Consider the following 19,838-nt stretch of genomic DNA (forward strand, 5'->3'; position numbering starts at 1 on the left):
CTTCCTGGTATAGGTATAAAGCTAGAAAAAATTGGTAAGAGTCTCACCATAAAAGTCACCATATTAGTATCAAATATACTTTTAAATACATAAAGGGACTTACTTTTTATCATGGTAAAACTTTGTAGAAAAATGGAGAGAACAAATGATACAAACTGCACATAAATGAAATTACTATTTGAAGATGATAATGCCCTATATTTGAAAGACCCTACAGACTCCACTAGAGACATTGTTAACAAAGTGGCACAGTACAGGATCATACAAAAATCGTAGTTTTTCAAAACAACAATAAAGGGCTCACTGAAAAAAAAAATCCGTAATTTTATTCATAGTAAATGTGCACCAGAGACCTAAGAATAAACCAAAACAAGAAGGTGAAGGAGAAAATGCCGGGGAAAGAAATGGAAAAAGTTACTAGAAGATAGTTGAAAGAATTAATATTGCTCAAATAGCCATATTTTCCTAAAATGATGTACAGTAGGTTCAAAGTAATCCCTTTCAAAAGTCCAATAACACTTTTCACAGAAACAGAAGTAACAATTCTAAAATTTAAGTGAGACTGCAAAAGACCACAAATATCCAAAGTAATCCTAAGTAAAAAGTGCCATGCTGGTCATGCTGGTTAAACATCCTGCAAAATACGCAGTATTGGTTGTAGTTAAATTTTCAGCTTCAGATTATGCTAAAGAACCATAGTGGCTCAAACTGCCTGCCCTGTATGGCCAAAGACAGTGAGATGTAGATTAACTGGAATAGACTAAAGGACCCAGAAATGTAGCTATACCATTCTGATACTCAATGAGGAAGATGCAGCCTCTTTTGCCATATGGTGCTGGGAATACCAGGGACCCACATGTAGAAGACAAGACAGTATCTCATTCTCTTACCCTGAACAAGAGCAATGAAAAGCACATCAGAGACCTTAATGTAAGACCTGAAACTACCAGAGGAAAAGAGAGATTGGAAATAACTTCTGAATACAATTCTAGTAGCTCAGGAGTAGTAAGAATTAATCAGTGGGTTTATGTCAGAAAGTTTTTGTCCAGCTTCTGTTAGAGGACTAATATCCAGAATATTTAAGGACTTTAAAAAACAAAGCACCAGAAGAAACAAGCATTTACATAATTAATGTGCAAAAATAACTATGCCACTCAGTAAATTTATTTCATAGTATATATTTATTCTATCAGGTCTGTTCCTCTCTAGAACCTGACTACTACAGTACCTAAGGGAATTCAATTTGAGTGAAAATATAAGGATGAAAGGAAGAAAAAAAAATAGGGAAAAAATGTAAGGGTTAAAATAATGTGAAAAAGAAAAATAAAGGTGATTGTTCTGCTCATAGACCAGTAAACACAGCAAAACAAATTATGGATCTAACTGGAGCCACTAAAAAAAAAAACAGTGAACACAACTTATATAAAAAGTACATTTGTAGAAATAAAATAATACTAAATAGCCCACTTTGTATTAGACCAGTTGGCTCTGCGTAATCAATTTTGAGACATTCTCATAAAACTTACCCTTTTTTAAAAGGAAAATATCAGATATCAAGGCAAAAAGATTAAGCAACAAAGAAAAATTAGTTGAATCATACTTTAAAAAAAATTCAAAGAAATTTTCAGAAAATTGAAAACAAGTATGTGATCCAAGGCTTGTGGACCAGCCATGATATGTTTTATGTACAAGGGGGATCAGAAGCAGTATTCCGGGCAGGCTTTACTCAGCCCAGAGCATGGCAGACATCTTCTTTATAGGGCCAGATGGTAAATGTAAATTTTATAGTCACCATGGCCTTCTGTGCTGCGTGTATCTACCTATCTATACATGACGAAGGAATGAGTACAGATGTGTTTCTATAATGGGTCATACTTGCCCTGCTATTTGCTGACCATGGGCCTATGGGCAAATTTAACATAACAAGAGTATAGTTAATTGAAGTGTTTGTCAGCACTGGCTGTTTCACAGTGAGCTAATACAAATGGAGAATCCTGGCAAAACTGAGCAAAGGATGGGAGACCGTATAGTAATTTATTGAGTGCTATGTTGGCATTTAGTCGGAATTAAAGGCATTGATTAAAGCTTGCATATCCAAAAACATATTCAAGAAAAGGTGAATTAAAGGCATCATAAGAAGTAGTAGGCCAAACAGCTGGTAATCTCTAGAAAGACTCTTGGGTACTAAAGAATTATTTAATTTTTTTTTGAAATTTTTGACAATTTCATAGTGGTATTCAGTATATTGTGATCATATTCCCCTCTCCATCATCTTCTCTTATCCCATTCTCTTGCTGATCTTCCATATCCCAATCAGTTCCCTTTCTATTTCTGTGTGTGTGTGTACACACACAAATGCGTGTGTATGCACAGGTTTTGTTAAGTGATCACAGCTGTTGTGAATTCATGTGTGCATTGGCCATGTCATATTTAGACAGCAGAGTTCCATGTCCTCATTCTCCTGATCTTATATTACAGTCTTTTCAACCACTCTTGTGTTATGCTCCCTGGACCTTAGGGGGGTGTAAAGATGTCCCATTTAGGACAGAGCACCTAGAAGTCACCTACTTTGAGTGCTTTGACTGCTGGCTGCTGCCAAAATATGGCTTCTGTGACCTGTGAGTGTCAGAGCTGCACTTGTCTATAGATTTAAACATAACTATTGACCAGGCACTTTGTGTCAAATAAAACATCAGTTGTAGTTTTCCCCATTGGGCCTGTGACCACTCTAGCCATGGACTTTATTATTATTATTGTTTATTGATTCTTAAAGAAAATTTATTTATTATTTATTTGAGAGAGCAGCAGATAAAGAATGGGCACACTAGGGACTTTAGCCACTGCAAACAAGCTCAAGACGTATATGCTACCTTGTGCATCTGGCTTACATACATTCTTGGAATCGAACCTAGGTCTTTAGGTTGCAAGTGTCTTAACCACTAAGCCATCACTCCAGCCTGCCATAGACTTGAACATGTTTATAGTACCAGACACACATTCCCTCTCTTGAGCAAGCATCGGATGTATTCTGAAAGCAGTTGGCTAGCCCCGAACATTCATGACACTGTGGCATCAGTAGGCTGACAGATGAATATCGTAGCACACAAGGTCAACATATGAGTGAGTTCATGGAAACTTTTCTCTCCCAACAGCCTGGACCATGAATGATAGCCAACTTCAAGCTCAGTTCTAGCTCAGTTTCTCTCTGCTCTGTATCCAAAATTGTATCTTCAACTACTGGGTCTTACTAATTCTGGTGGGCAACTAAGAGTGATGGCAATAGTCTGTATTGTTTTGGGGCATCTAAAGGCTCTTTGGTCAACAACTCATAAGGAAATAATTCCATACCTGGAAGTAGAATTTTGGCTTAAAAACTGATGACTTCTGGTAGCAGCATTATCCATCCATACCAAGTATCTATGATCAACCCCCCCCCACAAACGCACACATACCTTTTTGATCATATTTTTGAGTTAGCTTACAAAGTAGTAGGTTTTTTTTTTTTTTTTTTTTTTTTTTTTTTTTTTTGAGAGCGACAGGCACAGAGAGAAAGACAGATAGAGGGAGAGAGAGAGAATGGGCGCGCCAGGGCTTCTAGCCTCTGCAAATGAACTCCAGATGTGTGCACCCCCTTGTGCATCTGGCTAACGTGGGACCTGGGGAATCGAGCCTCGAACCGGGGTCCTTAGGCTTCACAGGCAAGCGCTTAACCGCTAAGCCATCTCTCCAGCCCACAAAGTAGTAGGTTTTTGTACATCTTTTTCATATATCCTTAGTGTTGGCTGACCCTTCAACCCCCCGCCTCCAACATGCACGTATGCACTTTTACCTTATCCATCTTCCTTTGTCGTCATCTAAGCCTTTTCTCCCTTAGCATTCTTCCCTTCTTTAATATTATGTGTGTATTACTGTCTTCCCTTTAGATTTCTTGCTTCCTGTCTCTACCACTTCTCATGGATGTTTATTGCTTACTATCTCTATAGACACTCCACCCAACTTGAACAAAGATGCCTAAAATATCTAGTCTGAGACATGCACGTAAGAAAGAACATACAACATTTGTCTTTTATAGTGTATTTTTCAGTTCCATCTATTTTTCTGCACATTTAATAATTTCTTTTTTTTAGTGCCAAATAGAATTTCATTGTGTAAATGAATCATGTTTTCATTATCCATTCATTACTTGGACACCTAAATTGATTCCATTTCCTAGCTATTGTAAATACAGCAACAGTAAACTTGGGTGTGCAGATATCTCTGTCATAAGATACATGCCAAGGAGTGGTATAGTTGTTTCATATGATAGTTCTGTTTTTAGCTTTGTGAGAAACCTCCCCACTGATTTTCCTAGTAGCCATAGAAGTTTATAACAGTGTATAAGTGTTCCTAAAAATTCCCCACCTCCTCATCAGCATTCACTCGTTTTCTTGATAACCATCCTGAATGGGTGAGATGGTATCTCAAAGTATTTTTAATTTCCATTTCCCTGATGACTAAGGATGTTCAATGCTTTAAAAAAATTAGCTATGGGTTATTTTGTCTTGATGTTTAGTGTTTGTTTGTTTGTTTTTAATTCTCTGTATCCTTGAGATGTTGATCCTCTGCTGGGTGTATTGCAAAAAATGGTTATCTACCATTTTGTAGACTGCCTCTTCACTAAGTTGACTGTTTCCTTTGCTGTACTAAAGTTATATAATTTAATTTGTCAATTGTTGACCTTATTTCCTAAGTGGGGCCCTTTTCTGAATATCTTGTGCTTATATATTGTAGCATATTTCCTACAGAATATGTTCCTGATAAAAAAAATACTCAATAAATTAATAAAGACTGATGCACATCTCTATAGCATGACAAAATATATCCTGTTTAAATTATGTAATGCTATAAATGGAACAAGATATTACTGACCTCTGCCCTATTTCAGATTGTATTGAAAGTTTGGCATGTGCATTTAAGTAAAATTATTTAGAGACATAATTGGAAAAGTAGTAACAAAATTTGTCCTGACTAATAACAGAAAGTGATGAGAGCTGATAATTAAACTAATTCAAACAGTAAAAGAATTCAGTACCATGTTTGGAAATCAGATAAACAATTTATAATCATATGATATAGTTCCATTTTGAAGGTGATCTAGAACTTCAGTTCTCTTTAACTTAATATGTAAATATATTATGACCCCTTTAGAAATGCCCAAATTCCCTGGGGCTGACATGTAGGCAAACAAATCTAGAAGAATTTAACAGGAGCTGACATTGGCTCATTCTGGTGTTAAAACCTATATATTAAAACAGTGCTACTGACACCTAAGTGGATAAACTCATTGAAAAGTAGATCACAATAAACAAATCCATGCATATGTAATATGGAGGCTTTTTAGCTCTGTAGAGAAAAAATAAACTGATTAACAGGGTGTTTTAAGACAATTGGAAAACAAAATGGAAAAAGACAGAATTAGATCCACCAGAATGATTTTCAATTAGACAAATGATACAAACTACACACACACACACACACACACACACACACACACACACACACACACACTAGAAGAAAATGTCTGTGAGTTCTTTTGTAACATGGGTATGGTAGCAAAGTCTGACTTAGAAGGCCAGATATAATAAATAAAATACATTTAAAGAACCATATATTTTTAAAATGTTAACATTCTATTAATCATTCTTAAAAACAAGTGAAAATATAGGAGAAAACACATGGAATTTCTGCTACAAAATAAAGTGCTAATCTGTGTATTCCATAAAGTTTCGAAGCAAACAGGGAGTCTGATGTGGTGGCGCATGCCTTTAATCCCAGCACTTTTTGACACATAAAAGTGGACATATATAGCAATAATATATAGTAATACCATATAAACTTTTGGAAACACTTCTACCATAGTGGTTACTGTCATCTTTTGGAAGTACAAAATGGTACACACTCTATAAAGAGTTACTGGATTCGACAGTGTCTTAGTCTGCTTTGTATTACCAGAGAGTAGGTAGCTTCTGGGGAAGGGACTTAAGTTCATAAAATTTTGGAGGCTGAGAAGTCCACAAACAGGACTCTGACAGATTTGGAGTCCTAGCAAGCTCATACCTCTCAGAAGTAGACACCTGCCAATACTGTGCATCAAGTATTACCTTTTCAAAACATGGATTTCAGAGGACACATTCATACCATAGCAGGCAATATCTATTAAAATTGACCCAATAGTCACACTTTTTAGAATTTATTCGAAGGTACCCTACAGCATTAAAATAAGCACAAAATTGTTCATAGCCCTTGGTATTTATGATAGCAAAGTATCAGAAATTACCTGTATTAATTACTTTTCTCATTACTGCACCCTGCCAAGAAAAGGGGGCAAAAACCTCTCAAGAAAGAGGCATATTTTGGGCTGGAGAGATGGCTTAGCGGTTAAGCACTTGCCTGTGAAGCCTAAGGACCCCGGTTCAAGGCTCAATTCCCCAGGACCCACGTTAGCCTGATGCACAAGGGGGCGCATGTGTCTGGAGTTCGTTTGCAGTGGCTGGAGGCCCTGGCATGCCCATTCTCTCTCTCTATCTGCCTCTTTCTCTCTCTCTCTGTCGCTCTCAAATAAATAAATAAAATTAAAAAATAAAAAAAAGAAAGAGGCATATTTTGCCCCTACAGTTCTAGATTTAGTTCAGTCTTTCATGGTGGAAAAAGTCATGGCAGCAGCTGGTCACAATTATTCAGGAAGCAGAGAGAGAGGATTACTGATGTTTAGTTCTCTTTCTCCTTTATATATGTGTGTAGTTATATAGTTCAGGATCCTTCAGGGGAGATGCTGTCCACAGTTTGGGCAGATCTCCCACCTCAAATCACCTAATTGAGAAATGCCTTCACAGACAACCCCAGAGGTGTTTATCCATTGTGATTCCATTTTTCTTTATTTATTTAATTATATATTTGAGAGAAGGGAGAGAGAAAGGGAGGGAGAGAATGGGCAAGCCAGAGACTCTGGCCATTGCAGGCAAACTTCAGTCACATGTGCCCCCTTGTGCATCTGTCGTATGTGGTTCTTGAGGAATAGAACCTAGGTTCTTTGACTTTACAGGCAAGCACATTAACCACTCGGCCATTTCTCCAGCCTTCCATTGTGGTTCTAAATCCCATCAAGGTACCAAACCATCACATTACCTATATAATGATACATAGTTAACACATATAGTATAGATTACTTAAGTAGATTATCCTAAAACTATAAAATAACATTTCTATTCATTGGTAAATTTTTTTGGATATGTATTATTTAATAAAAATGCAATTGATAGCTATGTGTGTATAGTATATTTACTTTTAAGAAAAAAAAGTAATAAAAATTCATATTTTGCTTATTTTACACAAAAATGAAGCAACTACAACCTAATGAAATTGATTACATTGGAAATAAGTGAAGATATGAGAAAGAAACAGTAAAACTTATTTGAATTTTTTACTTCTGAGATAACTTAACTGTACAATTTTAAAATGTCAGTAAAGATGGCTAGGAAGCCCTTTGGATATAAACAAAATGACAAATCATTCTATTTGTATATTATATTAATATAGTAAATAAAATACCTCAAATCACAGTATTCTGTACTCTTGATGAGGATGGGTAAACATTTTGAACTTTATTTAAATTTAATGTCTGTTCTTCTAGGAGAGAGTAAGGGATAACATCTTTATGGATTTTTGTAGCATGCCTGTAGGCAGTTAATGGGAAAGTAAGCCTGTCTTACAGTTGTCTTCTTAGTTGCTTTGTCTTAAAAAAAAATCATTGTGTGAAAATGTCATATTGGATGGGGGATGTCACGTTAGAAAAATAGAATTAAAAAACTACCACTTTTCAGGCAGGAGAAAGAGTTCATTTGGTAAAGCTTACATCATGAAAACCTGAATCTGATCCCCAGTACTTGGGTAAAAACCCCAGGTGTGAGGAGTACTCCTAATTCCACTGAGAAGGCAAAGAGAGGCAGATCCTTAGTACTTGCTGGCCAGCCAGTCTAGCCTAATTGATGAGCTCTAGACCATTGAGGACCTGTCTTAAAAAGAGGTGACAGGAGATTGGGGAGATGGTTTTGTGGATGGAGCAATTGCTTTGCAAGTTTGAATCCTTGAGTTCTTATTCCCAGAACCCAGACACTTTAGTTGGGTATATGTAATCCCAGTGCTTCTACAGGCAAGTAGGGAAGTGGAGACAGAAGAGTCTTGACTGCAGCTTGTGGCTAGAAAGTCTGTCATCCTCTGACTTCCACATGTGTGCTGCACACATACACACACATGCACACACACATACATACACCGTAGAAAAAAGAGGTGGTCATCATTCTGAAGAACAACACCCAAACTTGTCTTCTGGCCTCTATATTCTCATGGACATGCATGCACACGCATACATACCCACACATGCATACACATGAAAAATTGCCATTTTGGGACCACTAGAAAAATAATTTATTATGATAAGAATGAACAGTAGATATTAAAACCATTAAATGAATAAAATTTTTGTTGGAGAACATGTTAACCAGAGATGATTAATTGCAAAGAGGAAATGTAACTACTGTGAAGACGTTTATTGGATACTATATTTTGTTAGTCAAATAGTCAACAACACTGTAAATACTGGGACAAATTAATATCAAAATTTCTGTAGCAGGGTAACATTATGAAGAAAAGAAATTTTTAGTTTGCAGTTTTATTGCTTCAAAGCCGTGGTACTGACTGTATGGACTCATCTCTGATAAAGGCCCTGTTGTTGGCTGTGTCACATTGTGGCCAGAGAGCAGCTTAAAAATAATTTTCACACTACCAGGCAGAAAGCAAGAGAGTACAGTGAGACAAGGTTTTCCCTTTTTGTAACAACTACCAACGGGCTTGCAAAAAACACCACAATTTCTCCTGAAGACAATACCCTGAATGGTTTGCCACCTACCATTTATCACCTGTGTTACTGGGCTTAACACACATAAGATTTGTAGAGGGGTGGTACATTTAAACCATATTGATACCATAACAGTTAAATTGGAATTTCTGCTACAGATTTACTACTAATTTTATATAGAGTGGTATCATTCACTCAACATATTTTCAAGTTTCATCCTGTTGTAGCAAATATGAATGCTTTACTCTTTTTTGTGGCTAAATAATACTCTGTTGTATATGTATATAATGTATTTATTTATATATTCACCAGTGGTCAGATGTTGGATTGGTTCTAGCTCTTGCTTTCATGGATGATGTTCTATGAACAGTCATATATACCTTTTATATAGAAATGTATTCTCAGTTTTCTTGGATAAATGTCTACATAGGAGAAACATTTGCTGGCTTATATATGGTGATTTTATGTTTATGTTTTTGAAGTCCTACAGATAGGTTTTTTAAAGTATCTTTGGAAATTGTAAAACATTTTCACCAAGAATTCCTGCTTCCCTTCATCCTCACCAGTACTTATTCTATGAATTTTTGTTTTATTGTGGAAATTGTAGTGGATATGAGCAGGTATCTCACTCTGGTGTCAGTTTTCATTTCCCTAATGGCTCACATTGTTGAGCTTCTTGTACTATATTTATTCTCCATTACCAACATTTACTTTAAAATAATGTTTACTAAAATTACTCATTTTGTTCTTTTTGCTTTTAGTGTCAAATCTAAGAAATCACTGCCTGTTTAGAGATCTTGAAGGTTCACACACCTAGGAGTTCTTTAGTTTTTCTATAGTATAGTTATATATTTGATTCATTCAATTAATTTTTGCATATAGTAAGAAGAGCTGCTTCTAGTCTTTCACAATTAAATATGCAATTGTTCTAACATTATTTGTTGAAAGTCCAGTCTCCCATTAAACGTTTTAGCACTTGCAGTTGTCAAAAGTAAGTAGACTACACCTGTATAGGTTTATTTGGGACTCTGCATTCCTGTCACTCTTTGTGCCTTTCTTTGTGTTCCAAATCCCTTTCACTTGTATAAAAAAATTTAGGAGGATTTTGTCAATTCTTGTGCAATGCTAGCTGGAATTTTGATAAGGATTGTATTTACTTTATACATCATTTGGGGGAATACTTTCATTTTAGCAACATAATGTCTGTGGCTTGGGGCTTGTTGTCTTTATGTTTTATAGTTTCAGTATACAAAATATTCACGGGCTGGAGTGATGGCTTAGTGCTTAAGCACTTGCCTGTGAAGCCTAAGGACTCTGGTTCAAGGCTCCAATCCTTAGGACCCACCTAAGCCAGATGCACAAGGTGGCGCATGTATCTGGATTTCATTTGCAGTGACTGGAGGCCCTGTCACACCCATTCTTTCTCTTTCTTTCTTTCTCTCTCTCCCTTTCCCTCTCTCTCTGCCTATCTGTCGCTCTCAAATAAATAAATAAAAATAAACAAAGATTTTTTTTAAAAAATTTCACTTCCTTTTCACAGCTTATTCATGCATTTTATTCTTTGTGATGTTGTCAGTGTAATTCTTTCATTGATTTCATTTTGGAATTATTTTCTATTCAAAAATAAAATGTAACTTCTATTGCTTTTATTATTCTGTGATTTTTACGAACATGAGCATGAGCTATAATTCTAGGGATTATGTGGCATTCCTTAGAAATCTATGCATACTACCTTGTGTCAACTATAGAGAAAATAGTGTTATTTCTTTCCAATCTGCCTTCTGTTTTGTTTTCTTTCATTAATTACTCGTGCAAACACAATGAAGTGTGGTGCTGAATAGAAAAGTGATCATAATTCTGGTGACAAAGCAGTCAATATTTCATCTTTATGATGTCACCTATGAATATTTCATTCTAGTTCTAACTTCTTAGTGTTTTTATGATGAAAGGTTACTATATTTTCTTAAATGTTTGTTCTACATTCATAGAAATTGTGTTGTTTTTGTTTTAGAGTCTGTCAACATAGTTTTTTTTACACTAAGTAATTCCTATGTGTTGACCCAATCTTGTATTCTTGGGATAACCTGGTGTTATATAGCCTATGTGTTGCTGAAGTCTTATTTGATAGCATTTTGTGGAAAATTCTGTTTTTGTGTGTGTCTATACTAATAATGGATATTTTTCTTTGGAATTATTAGTGTTCACATGCTTTTTGATCCTGTCTTGATATCATGACAATACTAGTCTCACAGAATGACTTAGAAGTGTTCCTTCATCTTTTGTTAGTAAAATGTTTGTGACAGACGCTGGAATTTGCCATTTAACATGCCCCAGATATTCTCTGGTCTCCTCTTCTCTCAGAGCTGGGGTTACATGTGTGGCCATACCCAGCTGTTTACATGTTGGAGATTGGAACTTAGGTGATCTGAACACCCCCCCCCCGGCCCTCATTTTTGTGCAGGAAACATACTTAACCACTGAGCATCTCTTCAGCTCTTGAGATTGATTTTAAATTCCATTTTCCTTTAGTATGGAATTTGGTTATTGATTTGAATTTTGTTCTTTTTGTAATACATGTATTACAACTGTAAATTGCCCTCTAAACACTACTTGAACTACCATCTCATCCCTCTTAATATGTTATGCTTCTATTTCATTCAATTTATACTTTAGTCTAATATTCCTTAGGACACATCTCTAACTTAGATGTTCAGGAACATATTTCTTTATTAAGATGTTTGCCAATTTTTTTTTAAATTTACAGCAATATAGTTTGAACAGTAATTACGGATTAATTTCAGAAGTGTATAAAAAGTTTGTTCCTAAAGGTCTCAATTCTGTTCTGCCTCTGTTATGTTAATATTGCCATCCATGTTATGCTTTTATGCACTGTCCATCAATTTAATTTTACTTATTGATTTATTTTATTAATGTATACATTACTTTTCCAAATTAGATAGGAAAGAAAACTCAGAAAGAAAAAAAAAACATACATTTATACTTTGAAAATTACATTTCTGTTATATTTTATTATTATGCTTATTTTGTACAGAAAGGGTTTGAGGTAACATGTAGTATACTTCTTTTAGGCAGAACTACTAAACATTGTCTGGTTTTGTTATCTGGGAATACTTTTTTTTTCTTTATTCTTAAAGAATAGTTTGATGGATATAAAATTCTTGGTTAAGTCTTTCTCTTTGAGTACCTTGAATATAACCATTGTACTATCATCTGGCCTCCATGTTTTCTGGAAATATTGGCTGGTTTTAATCTTTGGAAGATCCCTTGGATGTGCTGATTTGTATTATTGCTACATTCAAGATTTATTTATTTTTTTATTGTTTGTGGTGGTTTTTGAGGTAGGATCTCACTTTAGTCCCAGCTGAACTAGAATTGACTCTGTAGCCCAGGTTAGCCTCTCAAACTCATGATAATTCTGATCCTTCCAAGAGCTACAATTATAGGCATGAGCCACTACAACTAACTTCAAGTTTCACTCTTTTTCTTTGGTTTCTAGTGTGATAAGGACTTAACCTGAATGTCAACTTCTCACAGTTTGTCCTTTGTTGGGCTTTTTAATATGGACACTCATTTTCATTAGACCTAGGACATTATCCTTTTATCAAAAACTGTTTTTTTTTTGGCGGTGGGGAGGTTCAAGGTAGGGTCTCACACTAGCCAGGCTGACCTGGAATTCACTCTCTTCTCAGGATGGCCTCAAACTCATATGACAATCCTCCTACCTCTGCCTCCTGAGTACTGGGATTATAGAGCCTGTGCCACCATGCCCAGAAAACTTTTTTTTCTTTTTCTTTTTTTTTTTTTTTTTAACTGCTTTTTCTATCCTCTGGGACACATTTGATATTCTTTGGTTCTCTTCTGCATCTTTTTCTTTCATCCTTTACTCCTTCCATTTCTTTCTCTTTCTCTTTCTTCAGACTGCATAGTCTCACTTGGTCTATCTAAAGTGATTCTTCTGTTAGCTCAAATGTTCTGTAATAGTTAATTAGTGAACTTTTATTTTAATTAGTATAGTTTCCCATTTCAGCATTTTTATAATTTCTGATTATTTATATTTTGCTCAGTGAAATATTCTCCCTATACTTTAGTTCTTTGAACCCATTTTAAATGCCTGATTTAAAGATTTTGTCTGTTAAATCTGAAGTTGTCCTTAGAGACATTTATTTTTAACCAATATTTTAAATTTATTTTTGTCATTTCCATATAAATATACTACATTTTGATCACATGTGCAACACAAATCCCCCATTATCTAACTGTATTCCTTCTTCCTATCTCTTAGTAGTGGCTGTGCCATAGAAGGAAATTATTCTATTCCACAAAAATAATTAAGTGTCACTACCTCATTAGGGAGAGGAGTAGCCTCTTATACATCCCCCATCTATAACAGAATGTTGACTGCTTCCATCATGTGCAGGTCTTCTGCAGCCAACCACATTTGCTGTGAGTTCATGAGTACAATGCCTTGACATGTCTGGATGCCCGAGTTCCAAAGCTCTTGTCCCCATCCTCCAGCTACTGGAAGAGATGATTTGTATGCTCAGAGATTTTTTCAGTCAACCCTCCTTTTGTGACTACCATATTTGTTTCAAATAATACAGTGTGACACTGTAGAAATCATATTATACACCATATCATTTATAACTGTTGATGTTTGTTTCATAACTTCTGCATAATAATTCTATGACTTTGATATTGTTTGCCCACTGATAACTTTTCTTAGGTCAATTTGTTATCAGTTAGTGATTGAACAGTGTTTCCTTAAATGTCGAAAACCTAAAACTCGTATTCTTACATGTGGCTATGTGTAAGTTGAGGAGGAAATGTGGTAGTAGGTAAATGGAACATGCCTCCTAGCTTACCGTTCTTATTGAAATTAGCCACAGTGTGAGTAGACATTCTGAGTGGCTGCCATTCTTTACACTTCACTATACATTTTTTGTTTGTTTGTTTTTCAAGGTAGGGGATCACTCCAGCCCAGGCTGACCTGAAATTCACTGTGTAGTCTCAGGGTGGCCTCGAACTCATGGTGATCCTGCTACCTCTGCCTCCCGTGTGCTAAGATTAAAGGTGTGTGCCACCACACCCGGCTTACTATACATTTTGATTAGACATTTTCTTAGTTAGATCACCTAGTTAAGTACATTTTCTACTTTCCAAGTTTCTATAAACTAAACCTTTTTGCCATTATATGATAAATATTCTTCCACTTTCTAAGTACATTTACTATATTTTCTTATACATTCTCACTCTGTGACAACAAAGAGTGTGAGTCTTTATACTTCATACGGAAACTTCAGGTTACTTTAGGCTTTCATTGATGTTATGTTCAAAGCCCACTGCCTGGTTCTAAATTCACCATTTTAATCTTTTACTACACTAATACCCCACTAATATATAACAAAAATCTACTCTATTTATCTATTAAAATATAACAAGTTACCTCCAAAATTTTCCATTATGAAAACACACACATTTATTAGTTCCCATCTTCTCTGGGTCTGAGATCCATCCAGAGGCTCATCTGGGTAATTTTGTCTCACACTTTCTTAAAGTTAGTCGGGGGCAGGAGGTGGCAGCTGAGATTACAATCATCTGAGATTTGATTGATCTGGAAAATGTGCTTCCAAGAAGTTCAAAAGTGGATGCTTGTAGGAAAATTTGCTCCATTGATGTGAGCTCCCCATGGGCTATTTAATCCTGAACAGAAGCATGAAGTAAAGAAGGCTAGAGAGAAGAATGAACACTGTTATGTTGTCACTGTATATTGTATTATGCTGTGCAATTTAGACATTAGCTTATAAATGATTGTCTAAGTTCCATCTCAAAAACTATGGGATAAGGGCTAGAATGTCTTAGCAGTTAAGGCGTTTGCCTGCAAAGCCAAAGGACCTAGGTTCGATTCCCCAAGACCCACGTAAGCTAGATGCACAAGGAGTCACACACATATGGAGTTGGTTTGCAGTGGCTGAAGGCCTTGCATGCCCATTCTCTCTCTCTCTCTCCTTGTGTGTGTGTGTTTCTCTCAAATAAATAAATAATAATTTTTTTTTAAAGCCTATGGGATAAGCCGGGCATGATGGCACACACCTTTAATCCCAGCACTTGGGAGGCAGAGATAGATAGGAGGATCGCCGAGAGTGCAAGGCCACCCTGAGCCTACATAGTGAATTCCAGGTCAGCCTGAGCTAGAGTGAGACCTAACCTGGAAAAACAAAGAAAAAAAAAAACACCTATGGGATATATTGGTACTCTCATTCCTTCAAACCTAAAATTAAAGCTATTACCTCATTTAAATGTGTAATGTGAATCCAGAGTAAGTTTGAAAAAAAAATTTTCCAGAGACACCTTCCAGTGGACATGGAAGTGATACTTGAAAAATGTTACATATTTGGAAAACTTGAGTCCAGTGAAAAAAACTTTCTATTTTGGTAGCTTAATTATTATGCATGTGGAAATACTATCCATTTTACAAGAAAAAGTATTGTAAGGTCTTATAAATTATGGTCTCAGTTATAAACCCAATTATTAATTTTAAAAACTTGTCAATTTGTGATTGAAATAAAATATAACTACTTTGTATGTGTTTGTTTCTCTTATTAGGTCAAATACAAAGGACTGTTTTTTAGCTACAGTCTCATCTAATAATGCAACATTTTGTGATCAAACCCAATTATAATTTCTCAAGTTCTGTTGTTATTATTTTTAAAATGGGAATAGTATGACATGGAAGGATATGTAACTGATCTAAATTCATAAAGATGGCTGAGATTCAAACCTGTAACAGGACAGGATCTTTTCTTTCAGTGCCCTAAAACAGTGTTCTTCTTTCCTGCTAGCTTCTGAATACAGAATAACAATGATACTCTTACATCCTCAAAAGTTCTAATGCTTCTCAGAATTCAAAATTCTTGCCTTTAAAATAAATGTCTACTAGGTGACATCTCTAGCAAGTCTCAGATAGTGTCATGAAATTAGATAATGGTCTTTAAGACCATAAATAGACTGAGCTTAAGTCATAATTTGTTACCAAAAAGTGGTGGTAGACATGACAGCGGGTTTAATAGGCTTTCATTATATTTCTTCTCTGAATTTTGTTTTCAAACCTTCTTGCATTCTTAGTCTTGGTCCTAAAATGATAAATACTGGTGGAAGGTGACTTTCTTAGACAAGTGTTCTAATACCTAGTTATAAAACTAGGGAAAACTAGGAAGCCATGGACCAGGCCTGTTTGTATAATACTATAATACTGGTTTGTGTAGGAAAGCATTTGAAATAACCAGTGTAACTAGAACTAGGAAGGTGTGGTGTGTGTGTGTGTGTGTGTGTGTGTGTGTGTGTGTGTGTGTGTGTATGTATGTACCTAGAGGTAACTAGGTAACCTGTGAAGCTTTTCTAGGTATGTGTAGTTACCCTTCATAATTTACCTTGACTATAGTTATGAAGGCCAGACTAAATAAAATGATGGTAGTAAAGCTTGAAATGTGTATTAGAAAAGATACCACCATTGCCCAAAACAAAACTCTTTCACTATTGCACACTGTGTTTACAGATAACCTAGCATTATCTTACACCTCATACAGTGAAGTCATTTGATTTCCCTATTGTGCAAGTTTCCCACAGGTTGATATACTGATCACCATGTTTTGGGATCAAGTATTAATATCCTTAGTAGTAAACAATATCTTCCTTTTGTAGATGACTCTCAGGAGAAGCATGATGAAATAGGATGAAATGTTTCAGATACTATGTAATTTACTTTCAGTGGTATTTCAAGTTAAAAATGTAAAGAGAAAGAAATGTAGCAGAATATTAACTAACATGCTTTGAATCTTGGTAGAAGTTGACTGTGTTGAACTATTTATTTATAATCAAATTGATTAAAATAACATGAGATGCATATTGACAGAATTTATGCAGTTATAATAGTTTAGATGATTTCTTAATGATGTGTTCTATGTATTGCTTAAATTTGGTCATTTGTATATAAAATTCAGATTAAAATACTAAATTTAGACTTAAGTTTTAATTATGGTAATTTATATTTCTGTTTTTAATGATTGTTGTATTTATTTCTTCCCTAGATCTTCCTCAGAACTGTGATCCTAACATTCCCCTAGTTGCTCAGGAATTAATGAAAAAGATGATACGTCAGTTTGCAATTGAGTACATTTCAAAAAGTGGTAAAATTCAAGAAAATAGAAATGGTTCAATTGGACCAAGTCTCATATGTAAAAGTATCCAAATGAATCAAGCAGAAAACTCTCTTCAGGAAGAGCAGGAAGGCCCCTTAGACCTCACTGTGAATCGAATGCAAGAACAAAATACTCAGCAAGGTAAGCCTTTTTGAGCATGTAATATATAATTGTGTCTTAAAATACTTCAGCATACACATGTTATATATCCATAGGGAAATTTAACTATTATCACTTTAATTTGCTTGTATAGTTAGATTAGAGTGGTACAAATTTAGAACTTTGTATTGTGGTTTTTTTTAGTTATTTAAAACAGAAAATCTGGCATTTGAGAAATGGCTTAGCAGTTAAGTATGCTTCCTGCACAAGTATGAGGGCCAGAGGGGGCCTAAGACCTGAGATCAAATCTCTAGAACCCACATAGATGGAAACGACTGGTCCACATAACATGCCTGTAACCTCAGTCGTACAGGGAAGCAGAGACCTGAGAATCTCAGTAGCTCACAAATAAAAAAGCAACCTCTTAGATCAATTAAGATACTGTGGCTCAAACAAGAGAAGGCAGAAGAGCAATAATTTCTGCTCTTGACACTGCAGACAAGTGTAGCCCTCTGCAGGTGACCATCTGGGATACCAGAAGGGCACATATACCACATACACACACACAAAATTAATTTTAAGAAGATTTGGATCCCTCACACATCTTTGCACAATGAGGTGCATGGTGAGAGAATTTTAATAATTTAAAAATAAAGGGTCAGAACCACATGTTGGGTCATGATATGCAGAGACATTCTTCCTACCCAGAACTGGGCTAACTCCATAATGCATGACCCATATACCTCAACAAGGAGGGCTAGGGGAAGGGGTTAGGACATGGATGAGCCTAACAATGGTACCAACTTGACTGTATTCACTGAGTATAAAACTAATAAAAATTTAATTAATTAAAAAAATTTTAAATCTTTAAAAAATTAAAACAAAGGGTATAGGCTTAAAAATATTTATAATGGATGGCTTAAATCATACTCAGTAATTGCTCTTCAGTTTCTTTTCTAAAATATTTTATTTATTTGAGAAAGAGGTAAAGAAAGAGAATGAGCATTCCAGGGCCTCTACCCTCTGCAAACAAAGACCAGATGCATGTGCCACCTTGTGCATCTTGCTTTACGTGGGTACTGGGGAGTCAAACCTAGGTCCTTAGGATATTCAGGCAACAGCCTTAACCACTGAGCCATCTCTCCAGCCCCCTCTTCAGTTTTTGTATGCAGATGAGAAGTAAAAACTAGGTGATTTACTGTCCAGTATTTTGTGCTGGTAATTAGGAAAAGGAAAGTTAGTAGGTGTAGTAAACAATGAAGTCATAATTAAATGGGTAAAGATTCCTTTTTTTTTTTTTCAGAATGATAAGAAGGCCAAAGTTGTTGTTGTTGTTTTTTTTCATAACTGTGACTTAACACAAGAAAGGTAGAAAGAGCCTCTTTATGTGCGTGAGAAGAATGCCAAATAAGTATCTGGAGATGAGAAAACAAGTAGCTTTTATTAGTGTTGATTAGGATTGTGTCAGGCTTGTATGTTATAAAAAAGATGGCATTCAGTTTCATCATAGAATGCAGTTAGTATTAGCTTGGGGCTCCAACAAAAGTACAGTAGTCAGTGCTTGAGAGAGATAAATCAGTATTGAAGCATGGAAATAATTTCTCCTTATTTGGTCTGTAATTTTAGCCTGCATGAGTTATATTTATGAGAAATATTAAGATGCTAGGTTCTAAGACAGAAAGGTCAGCAATAACTACAATATAAGGCTAAAGAAAAAAAAATATATGTACTTCCAATTTGGGACATTGTAAAGCACAGGATTTTTAAAATTTATATTTGCTACCTGTGCTTCATACCCTTAAAGATAATTCCTTTTCATTTATGGAGGCAAGTTAGTGTCCTATGATATTAGGTCATTGGCTTTGGTGTGTAACAGGCTTATGGCTGAAATTTCAGCCTTACCACTTAATTCAGTTCCTCTTTCATGTGATTACTGCTAGAGCTTTAATTTTTTCATTTGTAATTTGACCATGATAATAATGAACCCATAGCTACTACATAAGAATTAAATATAAATGGGCTGGAGAGATGGCTTAGCGGTTAAGCGCTTGCCTGTGAAGCCTAAGGACCCCGGTTCGAGGCTCGGTTCCCCAGGTCCCACGTTAGCCAGATGCACAAGGGGGCGCACGCGTCTGGAGTTCGTTTGCAGAGGCTGGAAGCCCTGGCGCGCCCATTCTCTCTCTCCCCCTCTATCTGTCTTTCTCTCTGTGTCTGTCTCTCTCAAATAAATAAATAAATAAATAAATAAATAAATAAATAAATAAATAAATAAATAAATAAAAAAAAAGAATTAAATATAAATGAACAAATTCATAAAGAATACTCAAAGTCAAATCTTCCCATACTTTGTCTCTCATTCTTTATACCACCATAGAGGAGAAGCCTTAGAAATAATGCGATGGCGAACTTTAAATATTCGTATAGTAGGACTGAACTTTCTCTGAATAGTTCAACGAGTAATAAAGATCACTAGCTAAAAGGTAGAGGGAAACAGATTTCAAGTAGTATCAGAAGTAGTATTTCTAAAGATCAGATATTAAAGCAGATATATTCAAAAGGATCAATTAGGTGTTTAGAAGAGTATATCTTGAAAGTAAATCTTCATATTGTGTGATTCTGTGAGTTTATAT

The 19,838-nt window shown here is 35.4% G+C and overlaps 1 protein-coding gene across 11 annotated transcripts in view; it reads left to right on the plus strand.

The window, feature by feature from the left end:
- Positions 1–19,838, plus strand: part of Lcorl (ligand dependent nuclear receptor corepressor like) — a 161,849-nt gene that overhangs the window by 83,173 nt on the left and 58,838 nt on the right. For 10 of the 11 annotated variants that reach the window (XM_004656083.2, XM_045161579.1, XM_004656082.2 and 7 more), the window contains one exon: positions 16,999–17,250. In XM_004656083.2, the coding sequence (XP_004656140.1) occupies positions 16,999–17,250 (252 nt within the window). Of the gene's footprint in view, positions 1–16,998; positions 17,251–19,838 lie in introns of those variants that run through there. The other variant, XM_045161587.1, reaches the window with a different exon arrangement.

This window comes from Jaculus jaculus, chromosome 11, assembly GCF_020740685.1.
Source record: "Jaculus jaculus isolate mJacJac1 chromosome 11, mJacJac1.mat.Y.cur, whole genome shotgun sequence".
Taxonomy (NCBI): domain Eukaryota; kingdom Metazoa; phylum Chordata; class Mammalia; order Rodentia; family Dipodidae; genus Jaculus; species Jaculus jaculus.